General features: G+C 43.6%; 1 protein-coding gene across 2 annotated transcripts; it reads left to right on the top strand.

Annotated features, from left to right (window-relative positions):
* Positions 1-3034: 3034 nt before the first annotated feature.
* Positions 3035-15369, top strand: LOC115147069 (G2/mitotic-specific cyclin-B3-like). Of its 2 annotated transcripts, XM_029689060.2 has the most exons (12): positions 3035-3144; positions 3343-3472; positions 3659-3733; positions 6245-6345; positions 8485-8599; positions 8674-8775; positions 8867-8959; positions 9077-9214; positions 9373-9528; positions 9703-9852; positions 14581-14711; positions 14981-15369. In XM_029689060.2, exons 2-12 carry the CDS (start codon positions 3395-3397, stop codon positions 15060-15062), a joined length of 1221 nt encoding a protein of 406 aa, XP_029544920.1. In that variant the 5' UTR covers positions 3035-3144; positions 3343-3394; the 3' UTR covers positions 15063-15369. The 2 variants fall into 2 exon arrangements, with proteins under 2 accessions (XP_029544920.1, XP_029544921.1); XM_029689061.2 differs by lacking the exon at positions 14981-15369 and having other exon boundaries at positions 14585-14677.
* The last annotated feature ends 1361 nt before the right edge of the window (positions 15370-16730 follow it).

The raw sequence follows: 16730 nt of genomic DNA on the forward strand, positions 1-16730 counted from the left end.
ACTAGATCAAAGTAATGATGCTGGAACTGCAAAATCCAAACCCCTGTTAGGCCCAATTATGTATATAAACCAATGATTGCTGATGCTGTGAGAGGCTTTGAAGCCAGCGGTCGGCCATATTGGTAGGAGCAGTCGTCCATAGGAATGAATGATATTCTACAGAATTTCAATTAAATGTTTCAAGGACGAAATTGCATGTACAGTGCATTCGGAAAGTACTCAGACCCCTTCACATTTCCACATTTTGTTACATTACAGCCTTATTCTAAAACTGATTAAATTAATGTTTTTCCTCGCCAATCTACACACAATACCCCATGAAGACAAAGTGAAAACTGGTTTATAGACATTTTTGCAAATGTATTAAAATAAAATATTGAAATACCTTATTTACATAAGTATTCAGACCCTTCGCTATGAGACTTGAAATTGAGCTCAGGTGCATCCTGCTTCCATTGATCATCCTTGAGATGTTTCAACAACTTGATTGGAGTCCAACTGTGGTAAATTAAATTGATTGGACATGATTTGGAAAGGCACACACACCTGCCTATATAAGGTCTCACAGTTGACAGTTTATTTCAGAGCAAAAACAATCCATGAGGTCGAAGGCATTGTCCGTAGAGCTCCAAGACAGGATTGTGTCGAGGCACAGATCTTGGAAAGGGTACCAACACATTTCTGGAGCATTGAAGGTCCCCAAAAACACAGAAGTTTGGAACCACCAAGACTCTTCCTAGGGAAAGATGAATGGAGCAAAGTACAGACAGATCCTTGATGGAAAAACTGCTCCAGATCGCTCAGGACCTCAGAATGGGGCAAAAGTTCACCTTCCAACAGGACAATGACCCTAAGCACACAGCCAAGACAACGCAGGAGTGGCTTCGGAGCAAGTCTCTGAATGTCCTAGAGTGGCCCTGCCAGAGCCCGCACTTGAACCCAATCGAACATCTCTGGAGAGACCTGAAAATAGCTGTGCATCAACGCCCCCCTATCCAACCTGACAGAGCTTGAGAGGATCTGCAGATAAGAATGGGGGAATACAGGTGTGCCAAGCTTGTAAAGTCATACCCAAGAAGACTCGAGGCTCTAATCGCTGCCAAAGGTGCTTCAACAAAGTACTGAGTAATGGGTCTGAATACTTATGTAAATGTGATATTTCAGTTCTTAATAAATTTGCAACAATTTCTGCTTTGTCATTATGGGGTATTGTGTGTAGATTGATGAGGGGATTTCTTTTTTTAAATCAATTTTAAAATAAGGCTGTAACGTAACAAAATGTGGAAAAAGTCAAGGGGTCTGAATACTTTCCGAATGCACTGTATTTCAGTATTGTGTTGTTGTTTTGGGGACATTAACATTAGTAATCTCTAAAAACGATACATTAAGGAAAATGTTTTAAGTATATTTAACTCACATAATATAATTTAAAAGTATTAATTGTGGCTGTAATATCATAAATATGGCAAAAACAAATGTAGACATTAATAAATTGATTTCTATAGCTTCCAAAATATTTGTTTGCCAAGATGGAGTCAGTGGCTTCAACACAGTGACCCCTGTCAGTCATCTAGTGTATCCATAAATCATTGGTTAGGATTTTTAATATATATTTGATTATTTAACCCTTACTTTACCAGGTAAGGTGACTGAGAACACATTCCCATTTACAGCAACGACCTGGGAAATAGTTACAGGTGGGGAGGAGGGGGTTGAATGAGCTAATTGTAAACTGGGGGTGATCATGTGACCATGATGGTATGAGAGCCAGATTGGGAATTTAGCCAGGACACGGGATCATGGGATCTTTTAGTGACAACAGAGTCACCCGTTTAACGTCACATCCGAAAGACGGCACCCTACACAGGGCAATGTCCTGGGGGCTTTGGGATATTTTTTTTAGACCAGAGGAAAGGGTGCCGCCTACTGGCCTTCCAACACCAACAGTCCAACACCATAATGGATATACTGACAAGGTCTTTCCATCCTAACAATGGGAGTCGTTGTCTACATAGCCTACTCTTTCTTTGCATTGGTGGATACATCTCATTATTGTAATACTTTTTTCAATATTCGTTGAGTATTGCTTAAGTAATCTGTCTGTATTCAATGGAGAGAGATGCTATGCTACTAGTCTCACGTTATTAATATGCATAGCCACCTCGAGACAACTCAGATATACAGTGTTTTTCTCAAAGTTACCGGGATGTTACCTGTCCTACTTACATCAGTACAATTTTAGCAATAAAAATATTACAACTTCTATTCGATCAAATAAGCCTCACATAGCAAATAAGCCATTCATTTGTTTGGTTGACCAAATTCTACACTCATTGATCTCCATACAAAAATGCCTTGCTTGGTGGGCGAAACAACGAAAAAAAACGCAATCTGCTCGAGGGAGACAGATTTTCTACCGAGTTAGGCCTCACTCTTCCTCTCTGACAGGAGGATGAAGAAAATCTAACTGTGTAGTGTTTAATTCCTAGATTGATTTCCCATGCAAGCAACTGAAGCGAATGCGTTAGTATAAATACAAATACTATTCATCTCTGATGTATGCAGCTTGTAGGTTACTAATGTATCCAAAATGTATCTCAATTAAATTCAAGGGGCTTCATTGGCATAGGAAACAAATGTTAACATTGCCAAAGCAAGTGAAGTAGATAATATACAAAAGTGAAATAAACAATAAAACTGAACATTACACTCACGGAAGTTCCAAAAGAATAAAGACATTACAAATGTCATATTATATATATATATATATATATACAATGTATATATAACGATGTGCAAATAGTTAAAGTACAAAGGGGAAAATAAATAAACATAAATAAGGACATGGTTGTGTTCATGAAACAAGGAGGAAAACAGACCCCGCCTCTTAACAACCATTAGCCAACTATGTCAAAGATGGGCTTGTGAAGCATGATCACGCGTGATTGGGTAGAACTTTGTGAGAGTGGACCAATCCATGCGGGTGAAATTTGTAATCAAACTTTCAAATCCCCAGTCCAAGCGTTCTTTCCCTGCGATAAATGTCTTATTTAGCTAGCTAAACATTCGTGTTTTCTCTTTATTTTCAATAATCGCATAGGATGAGCCATTGAGGCCAACAGTTGGAAATCTGCTGTACAGAAGGTAAATAGCTAGTTAAGTTACTTTGTTCCGTCACTGGTAATTGTCTGATATAATACTAGAAAATGTTAGCTAATGTTGTAATAGCTAGCTAGCTTCAGTAAAGCGACGGTAGTCTGCTGTCCCCAGCGTCTAGATAGCCATGCCTTGCTAGTGCCAACTACTTTAGCAAACTAGCTAATGGCATGGCTTTTCCCACAGAAACGACTGTTAGCTACAAAACAAAGTATAACGTTACCGGTTGAGCAGAGAGATGCCTTTCTCAAGGGGAAAGAACCCCTCTTCCAACAAAGTTCCTGGAAAAGGATCATTAGGTGTGATGGAGAATCAGGTAACTACCTAGAGGTTAACGTTATCAAACTCCCATCTGCTGTCTGATGAAATCCTGCCTTTTTGTGTTCCACTGATTGAACATGCTGTTTTATGATCAGGCCAAAGTGTAGTGGCTAGCTATAACAAGGTCTAGCTAATTGATTTTTGTTCTCTGCTAAATAAAACATGACCCTGTCTTCCTCAGGAGGGTGTTCACAGTAAGAGGTCTTCTCCACAGGGTGGTGTAAAGAAAAGGTCTGCCTTTGTTGACATCACTAATGTAAGCTGACCAAGGTTTTTCATCAGTGATGCTTGTGAATGTAACGTTATGTGTAAAGTGATACTGAGAATAACCTCTGGTTAAAATATACCATTTATAACTACAGTATCCACTGTGTTTTTGTATCTCATACTTGGACAGGCAATATTAGATAAATATTTCAGAAATGATCTCTGTTATACCAGTTGAGGAGGTGCTTGAAGTGTCATCACGCATAAACACTGCACATGTGACACTGTTTCAAAGCAGTTTACGGACTCATTGAGATTAGATTCATCTGGCCTGGGTAGGCCATAGACCGGTTCCCCGCGGCGTATCATAATCGAATCATCCCATTATTAGTTTAGAATAACCGCTGATTTCTGTGAAGGAGCCCAAAGCCATTGTAAGAGGGTGTTGGTCAATACTAAGCGCTGCATCACAATAATATATTAGTGGTAAAAAAAAATCCATAGATGTTTGTTTTTGTCTTGATCCCCATCCTTGCTAATATTGACTTGCACGCCCCCCACCCCCCGTTTTGCCCTCAGAACAGCCTCAATTTGTTGGGGCATGGACTCTACAACATGTTGAACGCATTCCACAGGGATGCCATGTTGACTACAATGGGCCATGTTGACTACAATGCTTCCAGTGTCAAGTTGGCTGGATGTCCTTTGGGTGGTGGACAATTATTGATACACGTGGGAAACTGTTGAGCGTGAAAAACCCAGCAGCGTTGCATTTCTTGACACAAACAGATGCGCCTATAGCACCTACCTCAATTGTCCCGAGGCTTAAAAATCCCTCTTTAACCAGTCTCCTCCAATAGATTTAACAATACGGGATCATAACTTTCACCTGGTCAGTCTGTCATGGAAAGAGCAGGTGTTCCTAATGTTTTGTATATATTTATAGATTTTACTGCTGTAATTAAGTTGGTAACCAGTTTATAATAGTAATAAGGCAACCCCTCGGACCTTACGGCTTAAATGTATGACTGCTACACAATGCACTGGATATATTAAAATATTTAAAAATATTTATATTTAACTAGGTACATCCGTTAAGAACAAATTCTTATTTACAATGACGGCCTGCACCGGCCAAACCCAGGCGACGCTGGGCCAATTGTGTGCCGCCCTATGGGACTCGCAATCACGGCTGGTTGTGATACAGCCTGGATTTGAACCAGGGTGTCTGTAGTGACGCCTCAAGCACTGAGATGCAGTGCCTTAGACCGCTGTGCCATTATTGTGTAATAAGCAGCTTTGATCCTGTAAATGTTGCCATTATGTGTAATGTATGGTGTATCACTGCCTGGTTGGTACCCGATGTACTGCCTGGTTGGTACCCGATGTACTGCCTGGTTGGTACCCGATGTACTGCCTGGTTGGCCATGTATGCCTGGTGGTAATGTACTGCCAGGTTGGTATCACTGCCTGGTTTGGTACCCAATGTACTGCCTGGTTGGTACCCGATGTACTGCCTGGTTGGTACCCGATGTATGGTACCCGATGTACTGCCTGGTTGGTACCCGATGTACTGCCTGGTTGGTACCCGATGTACTGCCTGGTTGGTACCCGATGTACTGCCTGGTTGGTACCCGATGTACTGCCTGGTTGGTACCCGATGTACTGCCTGGTTGGTACCCGATGTACTGCCAGGTTGGTACCCGATGTACTGCCAGGTTGGTACCCGATGTACTGCCTGGTTGGTACCCACTGCCTGGTTGGTACCCGATGTACTGCCTGGCCAGGTTGGTACCCGATGTACTGCCTGGTTGGTACCCGATGTACTGCCTGGTTGGTACCCGATGTACTGCCTGGTTGGTACCCGATGTACTGCCTGGTTGGTACCCGATGTACTGCCTGGTTGGTACCCGATGTACTGCCTGGTTGGTACCCGATGTACTGCCTGGTTGGTACCCGATGTACTGCCTGGTTGGTACCCGATGTACTGCCTGGTTGGTATTTACTGCCTGGTTGGTACCCGATGTACTGCCCTGGTACCGATGTACTGCCTGGTTGGTACCCGATGTACTGCCTGGTTGGTACCCGTACCGATGTACTGCCTGGTTGGTATGTACTGCCTGGTTGGTACCCGATGTACTGCCTGGTTGGTACCCGTACTGCCAGGTTGGTACCCGATGTACTGCCTGGTTGGTACCAGGTTGGTACCGATGTATGGTACTGCCTGGTTGGTACCGATGGTACCCTGGATGGTAATGCCTGGTTGGTACCCGATGTACTGCCTGGTTGGTACCCGATGTACTGCCTGGTTGGTACCCGATGTACTGCCTGGTTGGTACCCGATGTACTGCCTGGTTGGTACCCGATGTACTGCCAGGTTGGTACCCGATGTACTGCCAGGTTGGTACACGATGTACTGCCTGGTTGGTACCCGATGTACTGCCTGGTTGGTACCCTATTTGGACCTTTAAAATGTAAACATGTCTTCTGAGGAAATTTCACAATCTGAATGGTCATAAAGATTTACTTTTGTCTCTCTCATTTTACCCCTTTTGAATAGGCCACCAAGACTCAAATTAACAACCAGACCAAGATTGGGAAGCCTGCCAAGAAGGCACTTAGGAGCAAAGAAGCTGCCAAGAATGAAGCTAATCTGAAAGAGTAATGTTCCTCGGAGCCATTTCTTTGCCACACTGATCATCATTTACTAAAAGCTTAAGATCTAGATTGGATAGAATGGGTTAGACACGGTCACTGATGAGGTGACACGAAATGCCCTTGGCCTGAGTAATAAAGAGAATTTCTGTTCATCTCATTATGGAGCAGGTGACTTGGGCAGCTCGGATATCTTGCAGTCAGAACACACTGAAAATGACCGGAGGTCTATCCGATAGGGTTAGAATTAGATCAGTCTACTCTAATGGGATAATTATCTGACTAATTAGCATTTGTGACGTTTCCATCAACTACGATGTCCATTAATGTATTCAGTCCATAACAGCCTAAACTATTGTAGCTACAGTGCATTCGGAATATATTCAGACCCCTTGACTTTTTCCACATTTTGTTACGTTAGTCTTATTCTAAAATGGATTTAATAGTTTTCCCCCTCAATCTACACACAATACCCCATAATGACAAAGCAAAAACAGCTTTGTAGAAGCTTGGCACACCTGTATTTGGGGAATTTCTACCATTCTCCTCTGAAGATCCTCTCAAGCTGTCAGGTTGCACAGCTATTTCCAGGTCCCTCCAGAGATGTTTTATCGGGTTCAAGTCCGGGCTTTCGCTGGGCCACTCAAGGACGTTAAAGCCCCGCCTTATCGCAGCTCACTGGTCACCATAGCAACACCCACCTATGGCACATGCTCCAGCAGGTATATTTCACTGGTCATCCCCAAAGCCAACACTTACTTTGGCTACTATTCCTTCCAGTTCTCTACTTACATTGACTGGAACAAATGGCAAAAATCACTGAAGTTGGAGTCTTATCTCCCTCTCTAACGTTAAGCATCAGATGTCAGAGCAGCTTACGGATCACTGGACCTGTACACAGCCAATCTGTAAATAGCACACCCAACTACCTCATCCCCATATTTTTATTTATCCTCTTGCTATTTTGCACCCCAGTATCTCTACTTGCAAATCATCATCTGCACATCTATCACTCCAGTGTTAATGCTAAATGTTAATTATTTCACCTCTATGGCCTATTTATATCCTTACCTCCCTACTCTTCTACATTTGCACACACTGTATATATGTTTTTCTATTGTGTTATTGAGTACGTTTGTTTATGTGTAACTCTGTGTTGTTTTTGTCGCACTGCTTTGTTTATCTTGGCCAGGTCGCAGAACTTGTTCTCAACTGGCCTCCCTGGTTAAATAAAGGTGAATTAAAAACATCCAACGACTTGGTATTCAGGCCAAAGAGTTCAATCTTGGTTTCATCTGACCAGAGAATCTTCTTTCTCATGGTCTGAGAGTCCTTCAGGTGCCTTTTGCCAAACTCCAAGTGTGCTGTTGTCTGCCTTTTACAGAGGAGTGGCTTCCGTCATAAAGACCTGATTGGTGGAGTGCTGCAGAGATGGTTGTCCTTCTGGAAGGTTCTCCCATCTCTACAGTGGAGCTCTGAATCTCTAAGTGACCATCGGATTCTTGGTCACCTTCCTAAGGCCTTTCTCCCCCGATTGCTCAGTTTGGCTGGGAGGCCAGCTCTAGGAAGAGTCTTGGTGGTTCCAAACTTCTTCCATTTAAGAATGATGGAAGCTATTTGGTTCTTTGGGACATTTAATGCTGTAGACATTTTCTGCATCAACACAATCCTGTCTCGGGGCTCTATGGACAATCCCTTCGATCTCATGTCTTTGTTTTTGATCTGACATGCATTGTCAACTGTGGAACCTTTATATAGACCGGTGTGTGCCTTTCCAAATCGTGTCTACTCAATTGAATTTACCACGGGTGGACTCTAATCAAGTTGTCTCAAGGATGATCAATAGAAACAGGATGTACCTGAGCTTCATTTTGAGTCCCAAAGCAAAGGGTCTAAATACTTATGTAAATAACGTTATTGTTTAAATGTATTCTAAAAACCAGTTTTCACTTTGTCATTGAGGGGAACATTTTAGAATAGGGCTGTAACGTAACAAAATGTGGGCAAAGGGAAGGGGTCTGAATACTTTCCGAATGCACTGTATATCAATGTCTCCATTTTGTGTTCATATATGTTCTCTCTCTTCCCAACACAGCTAAAACATATATATATATGTGTTTTTTTCTGTTTTTATAACCATTGTAGACCTAAAGCTGTGTGCTCTAATGGGCAATCTATGAAGTTGGAGGTGGGCCTATCCCCAGAGAAAGACCTGGTGGTATGGCCACAGGAGGAGACCACACTTTGCCCAGGGAGACAGGTGAGAGACAGACACATCCATGCTATCAGCCCTCTGGGTTCAACAAGGCAGTCATTCTCCTCTCCTATTCCCAGGTGGTGCCTGACGAGTTTGACATTGACAAGGAATTCTATGGTGACGTTTCCATGAGCGCCGAGTATGCCAAGGAAATATTTGACTACCTGAGGGAGAGAGAGGTAAGGTTTTGTCTTGGGGCGTTTTCATATAGGAGTTCATATGGTGGATGATATAACATCCTCTGAATGAAATGTTATCATTTTTCTTCAGGAGAAGTTTGTTTTAAAGGATTACATGAACAGTCAGCCGGACTTGAACAAAGACATGAGAGGGATTCTGGTGGATTGGATGGTTGAACTTCAGGTGACTTTTGGTTACAGATAGCTTTGTTTGGTTAGCCTATTGATTTTCTTCACACCAACCTGTGTTTTGGGTATAGCTGCCCTAACACATTCCAGTCTACCTCTGCTCCATCTTCAGGAAAACTTTGAGCTTAACCACGAGACCCTGTATCTGGCAGTAAAGCTGACGGACCACTACCTGGCCTGCAGCGTCATCATGAGGGAGAGCCTGCAGCTCATTGGCTCCACAGCCATGCTCATCGCCTCCAAGTTCGAGGTGAGGCCCTGAGGGGTACGGGACTGGTCAGAGATCTGAACATCAGAATATCTCATCATGTTGCTTAGAAGCTTAACAATTCTGTCCTAATCATGAATTGCTATTAACGTTAAACATCCTTCAATTAGTAAGTATTGAGTGTTGTCTTCCTCCCTTAGGAACGCTCTCCGCCATGCATTGATGATTTCCTGTACATCTGCGATGACGCCTACAACCGGGAAGAGATTATTGCCATGGAGATAAACATCTTGCAGGCACTGCAGTTTGATATCAACATTCCAGTCCCTTACCGCTTTCTCCGACGCTATGCCAAGGTGAGACCCGCCTTGTCCTTGGGCAGTACTCAGGAATGTATTTTGAAACAAGGATCCACAGGAGGGAAAACAACCTGCTTCAGAGGTCACCCATATTTTTAAGGACATGTAGTCGTTGATATGCTGCGTCAGTAAATAGATGGACAAATGATTGCTTCTGCGTCCTCTCCCCAGTGTGTGAGCGCCAGCATGGAGACCCTGACGTTGGCTCGCTATGTGTGTGAGCTGAGCCTTCTGGAGCTGCAGCAGGTTCCTGAGAGAGGCTCTCGCCTGGCTGCTGCCTGCCTGCTCCTGGCCCTCATCACTAAAGGCCTGGGAGGATGGGTGAGTGGGTGTACAATAATCAAATCAAATTTTATTAGTCACATGCGCCGAATAAAACAGTTGTAGACCTTACAGTGAAACGCTTACTTACGAGCCCCTAACCAACAATGCAGTTAAAAATGTTTTATACAGATAAGCAATAAAAGTAACAAGTAATTGAAGAGCAGCAGTAAAATAACAATAGCGAGACTATATACAGGGGAAGACTGGTACAGAGTGAGTGTGCGGTGGGCACCGGTTAGTTGAGGTAATATGTACATGTAGGTAGTTATTAAAGTGAATATGCATAGATGATATCAACAGAGTAGCAGTGGTGTAAATTGGGGGGGGGCAATGAAAATCGTCTAGGTAGCCATTTGATTAGGTGTTCAGGAGTCTTATGGCTTGGGGGTAGAAGCTGTTTAGAAGCCTCTTGGACCTAGCCTTAGCTTTCCGGTACCGCTTGCCGTGCGGTAGCAGAGAGAACCGTCTATGACTAGGGTGGCTGGAGTCTTTGACCATTTTTAGGGCCTTCCTCTGATGCCGCCTGGCATAGAGGTCCTGGGTGGCAGGAAGCTTGGCCCCAGTGATGTACTGGGCCGTACGCACTACCCTCTGTAGTGCCTTGCGGTCGGAGGCCGAGCAGTTGCCATACCAGGCAGTGATGCAACCAGTCAGGATGGTGCAGCTGTAGAACCTCAGTCTCCTGAGGGGGAATAGGTTTTGTTGTGCCCTCTTCACGACTGTCTTGATGTGCTTGGACCATGTTGGTTTAGTGATGTGGACACCAAGGAACTTCAAGCTCTCAACCTGCTCCATTGCAGCCCTGTCGATGAGAATGGGGATGTGCTCTGTCCTCTTTCCTGTAGTCCACAATCATCTCCTTAGTCTTGATCACGCTGAGGGATAGGTTGTTGTCCTGGCACCACTCAGCCAGCTCTGACCTCCTCCCTATAGGCTGTCTTGTCATTGTCGGTGACCAGGCCTACTACTGTTGTGTCATCGGCAAACTTAATGATGGTGTTGGAGTCATGCCTGGCCGTGCAGTCATGAGCGAACAGGGAGTACAGGAGGGGACTGAGCACGCACCCCTGAGGAGCCCCTGTGTTGAGGATCAGCATGGCGGATGTGTTGTTACCTACCCTTACCACCTGGGGGCGGCCCGTCAGGAAGTTCAGGATCCAGTTTCAGAGGGAGGTGTTTAGTCCCAGGGTCCTAAGCTTATTGATGAGTTTTGAGGGTACTATGGTGTTGGAAGCTGAGCTGTAGTCGATGAATGGCATTCCCACATAGGTGTTCCTTTTGTGCATGAGGGAGTGTGTGGAGTGCCATAGAGATTGCATCATCTGTTTGTGCGGTATGCAAATTGGAGTGGGTTTAGTGTTTCTGGGATAATGGTGTTGTGAGCCATGACCAGCCTTTCAAAGCACTTCATGGCTACAGATGTGAGTGCTATAGTTCGGTAGTAATTTAGGCTGGTTACCTTAGCGTTCTTGGGCACAGGCACTATGGTTGTCTGCTTAAAACATGTTGGTATTACAGACTCGGACAGGGAGAGCTTGAAAATATTAGTGAAGATACTTGCCAGTTGGTCAGCGCATGCTCGCAGTACACGTCCTGGTAATCCGTCTGGCCCCGTGGCCTTGTGAATGTTGACCTGTTTAAAGGTCTTACTCACATCGGCTGCGGAGAGTGTGATCACATAGTCTTCTGGAACAGCTGACACTCTCATGCATGCTTTAGTGTTATTTGCCTCGAAGCGAGCATCAAAATAGTTTAACTCGTCTGATAGGCTCGTGTCGCTGGGCAGCTCTTGGCTGTGCTTCCCTTGGTAGTCTGTAATTGTTTGCAAGCCCTGCCACATCCGACGAGCGTCAGAGCCGGTGTAGTATGATTCGATCTTAGTCCTGTATTGACGCTTTGCCTGTTTGATGGTTTGTCGGAGGGCATAGTCTAATTTCTTATAAGCTTCCGGGTTAGAGTCCCGCTCCTTGAAAGCGGCAGCTCTAGCCTTTAGCTCAGTGTGGATGTTGCCTGTAATCCATGGCTTCTGGTTGGGGTAAGTACGTACGGTCACTGTGGGGACGTCGTCGTCGATGCCCTTATTGATGAAGCCAAAGACTGATGTGGTGTACTCCTCAATGTCATCGGAGGAATCCCGGAACATATTCCAGTCTGTGCTAACAAAACAGTATCTGCTTCATCTGACAACTTTTATTGATCTAGTCACTGGTTTTGCTTTTTTTATTTAAATTTTTTTTTTTTTTTACCTTTATTTTACTAGGCAAGTCAGTTAAGAACAAAATCTTATTTTCAATGACGGCCTAGGAACAGTGGGTTAACTGCCCGTTCAGGGGCAGAACGACAGATTTTGTACCTTGTCAGCTGGGGGATTTGAACTTGCAACCTTTCAGTTACTAGTCCAACGCTCTAACCACTAGGCTACCCTGCCGCTCCTGCTTACAATTTTTGCTTGTAAGCAGGAATCAGGAGGATGAATTATGGTCAGATTTGCCAAATGGAGGGTGAGGGAGAACTTTGTATGCGTCTCTGTGTGTGGAGTAAAGGTGGTCCAGATTTTTTTTTCTCCTCTGGTTGCACATTTTACATACTTTGGTAAAACGGATTTAAGTTTCCCTGCATTAAAGTCCCCAGCTATTAGGAGCGCTGCCTCTGGGTCAGCATTTTCTTGTTTGCTTATGGCAGAATACAGCTCATTCAATGCCATCTTAGTCCCATCCTCTGACTGTGGTGGTATGTAAACATCTATGAAAAATACAGATAGTGTGGTCTACAGCTTATCATGAGATACTCAACCTCAGATGAGCAAAAGCTCAAGACTTCCTTAGATATTGTGCACCAGCTGTTATATACAAAAATACATAGTCCGCCGCCCCTTGTTTTACCAGACGCAGCTGTTCTATCCTGCCGATACAGCCTATAACCAGCCAGCTGTATGTTGAGTGTCGTCGTTCAGCCACGACTCTGTGAAGCATAAGATATTGCAGTTTTGAATGTCCTGTTGGTAGTTTAATCTTGCGTGTAGGTAATCGATTTTATTCTCCAAACATTGCACATTTGCTAGCAGAATGCAAGGAAGTGGGGGTTTATTCGATCACCTACAAATTCTCAGAAGGCAGCCCGCCCTCCTGCCCCTTTTTCTCCGCCTCCTCTTCTCACAAATCACGGGGATCTGGGCCTGTTCCCGAGAAAGCAGTATATTGTTCGTATCGGGCTCGTCAGACTCGTTAAAGGAAAAAAATATTCTGCCAGTCCGCGGTGAGCAATCGCAGTTCTGATGCCCAGAAGTTATTTTCAGTCATAAGAGACGGTAGCGGCAACATTATGTAGAAAATCATTTTAAAAAGAAGTTACAAAAAACGCTAATAAACTAACAAAAAAACAATCGGTTGAGGACACGGAAAACGTCTACCTTCTTCTCCGGCGCCATTTTCTTAAGCTGCTATAGTCACGTCAACTCTTCCTTTTGTAAACACCAAATCCCATACCGGACGGCTCCCATTTACTCTGATTGTCATATCTGAATTTGTTTCACTGCAATCAAAAGGTTTTCACAACAAACTGATCAGCATAGACACACATGATAGTTTTAAATGGAAGAAACGTGGAAGAATGGCAGATGGAAGATACATTGGATATCTCTGTGGATTCAAGCTACACTGAACAACAATATAAATGCAACATATTGTAAAGTCCAATGTTTCATGAAATAAATAAAAGATTCCAGAAATGTTCCATAAGTTTTTTTTCTATCAAATTTTGTGCAGAAATGTGTTTACATTCCTGTTAGTGAGCATTTCTCCTTTGCTTAGATAATCCATCCACCTGACAGGTGTGGCATGTCAAGAAGCTGATTAAACAGCATGATTATTACACAGCTGCACCTTGTGCTGGGACAATAAATGCCATTTTAAAATGTGCAGTTTTGTCACAACAATGAGGAAAAAAATAAGAAACCCCCAACGTGCTCTTGTTAGTATCACTGCTCTTTAATAAGCTTTACGTGTCAGCCTCAAGGTTTATAGTGATGCTAGCAAGAGCAGTGATGCTAGCAAGAGCAGTGATGCTAGCAAGAGCAGTGTGTGGGTTTCAATCCTATTCAACTGTTACCATGCACCTGCAAAAAAAGATAGCTCAGATGTGCGAGTGCCTTTTCAATTTTGAGTTACACAACACAATGCCACAGATGCCTCGTTTTGAGGGAGCGTTCAATTGGCATGCTGACTGCAGGAATGTCCACCAGAGCTGTTGCCAGATAATTTCATGTTTATTTCTCTACCATAAGCTGCCTCCAACATTTGTTTTTAGAGAATTTGGAAGTATATCCGTCCAACCGAACTCACAACTGCAGACCACGTTTATGGCGTTGTGTGGGTGAGCGTTTTGCCGACGTCAACGTTGTGAACAGAGTACCCCATGGTGGCAGTGGGGTTATGTTATGGGCAGGCATAAGCTACGGACAACGAACACAATTGCAATTTATTGATGTCAATTTGAATGCACAAATATACTGTGACTAGATCCTGAGGCACAGGTATCTGTGACCAACAGATACCAACTGTATTCCCAGTTGTGGGAAATCCATAGATTAGGCCTAATGAATTTATTGCTATTGACTGGGTTCCTTATATGAACTGTAACTCAGTAAAACCAATGAAATTGTTGAATATTGCGTTTAATATTTTAAAAGCGCATTTCTAATGGATGAGATGTATCTTTGTACCCCAGACAGCCATGCTAGAGTACCACACTGGCTACACTGTGAAGGAGCTAACCCCCCTGGTGAAGACGCTGCGCACCATGCTAGCTTGTCCTACTGATGACAAGCTGACAGCCGTCACTACCAAGTATTCCCACAAGTAAGACATCTTGCTCTGTTGTAGGTGACAGACATACCTTTCACGGAGGAAAATGTACTTGCTACGATTGAAATGATGCTGTCTCACCTAGCTATCTTAAATTGTAAGTCGCTCTGGATAAGAGCATTGACTAAATGACTCAAATGTAAAATAGAACACGGGAAAAACAAGTGTTCGGCAGAGTGTCAACGTAGACTTACATGTTTTTAGATTCATTCTATGTCCAGGAAGAAAACATGTATTTTATTTCTGAATCTCTTGTTTTTCAGAGTGTTCTTTGAGGTAGCGTGTATTCCCTTGGTGGCTGTCCAGACACTAGAAGATGCTCTGATAGAGCAGCAAGTCTCCTAAGTGAACCACAGGAGAGGAACTCTGTCTGCTAATAGTGTAAATAGGTTATTTATTTGTATGTCATATATTTGTTGTCTCCTTGTTGATTTGTAAACATTTTCCTCTACAAGAGCACAATCTGTTGAATTTGAGTAGTTATTTTTTACACTAATACAAAATGCATGTAATAGGAAGAGAATGTCAAACAGACAGTAGGGTTTAACAATGTATTTTTTTATGTAGCATTCTAGATTTCTCAAGGTTTTGTATGAACTCAATTATCCAGTTGGTAATTGACACTTGAGAGATTAAATATCTGTGTACTGTATGTGTTTTTCTATGAGATTGTACTTCTGGCTGGACCCAGACATGTCCATACAATAACACAATCACTGTCAGCTACTTCACCGTCAGCTACTTTAGTGAGTACACCCAGTATGTCAATTATTTTCTCTTGCTTATGCAATGATTTTAGTACTTAATTCGCTGTCGGCAATCAATCAAATCTATTTATAAAGCCCTTCTTACATCAGCTGATATCAAAGTGCTGTACAGAAACCCAGCCTAAAACCCCAAACAGCAAGCAATACAGGTAGACGCACGGTGGCTAGGAAAAACTCCCTAGAAAGGCCAAAACCTAGGAAGAAACCTAGAGAGGAACCAGGCTATGAGGGGTGGCCAGTCCTCTTCTGGCTGTGCCGGGTGGAGATTATAACAGAACATGGCCAAGATGTTCAAATGTTCATAGATGACCAGCAGGGTCAGATGATAATAATCAGTGGTTTTCGAGGGTGCAACAGGTCAGTACCTCAGGAATAAACGTCAGTTGGCTTTTTATAGCCGATCATTCAGAGTGTCTCTACCGCTCCTGCTGTCTAGAGAGTTGAAAACAGCAGGTCTGGGACAAGGTAGCACGTCTGGTGAACAGGTCAGGGTTTCATAGCTGCAGGCAGAACAGTTGACACTGGAGCAGCAGCACGACCAGGTGGACTGGGGACAGCAAGGAGTCATCAGGCCAGGTTGTCCTGATGCATGGTCCTAGGACAGAGAGAGAGAGAATATACTTAAATTTACACAGGAGAACCGGATGAGCCAAGATAAATACTCCAGATACAAGACTGACCCTAGCCCCCTGACACAAACTATTGCAGCATAATACTGGAGGCTGAGACAGGAGAGGTCGGGAAACACTGTGGCCACGGACGGCCAAACTGGCAGGATATAACCCCACCCACTTTGCCAAAGCACAGCCGGACACCACTAGAGGGATATCTTCAACCACCAACTTACTATCCTGAGACAAGGCCGTGTATAGCCCACGAAGATCTCCCCCACGGCACGCACCCAAGGGGGGTTCAGTTATCACGCTACTTGTGTACAATGTTCAATTCATAATTTGTAAATGTTACATAGTTTGGGGCCATTTCCTTTATTCAAACGTACTGCATGCCAACATACGGTCACGCATCTAAACTCAGCAAAAAAAGAAACGTCCCTTTTTCTTCCTTTTTGCTGAGTTGATATTATATGCATAGCAGTCTTACAATGAACAGTAAGTAGCCTTTAGAGGGTGATTGTCCAACTTGTCAGTGAATTGTCCCTCTGCCATTTCAAATCCTGAGTCCAGACCATGTTGTTTTGAGATATATCAGGTATAATTGCAAATTGAGTGGGAAGGGGAGAATGGAG

The sequence above is a fragment of the Oncorhynchus nerka genome, linkage group LG19 (assembly GCF_034236695.1).
Source record: "Oncorhynchus nerka isolate Pitt River linkage group LG19, Oner_Uvic_2.0, whole genome shotgun sequence".
Lineage (NCBI taxonomy): Eukaryota > Metazoa > Chordata > Actinopteri > Salmoniformes > Salmonidae > Oncorhynchus > Oncorhynchus nerka.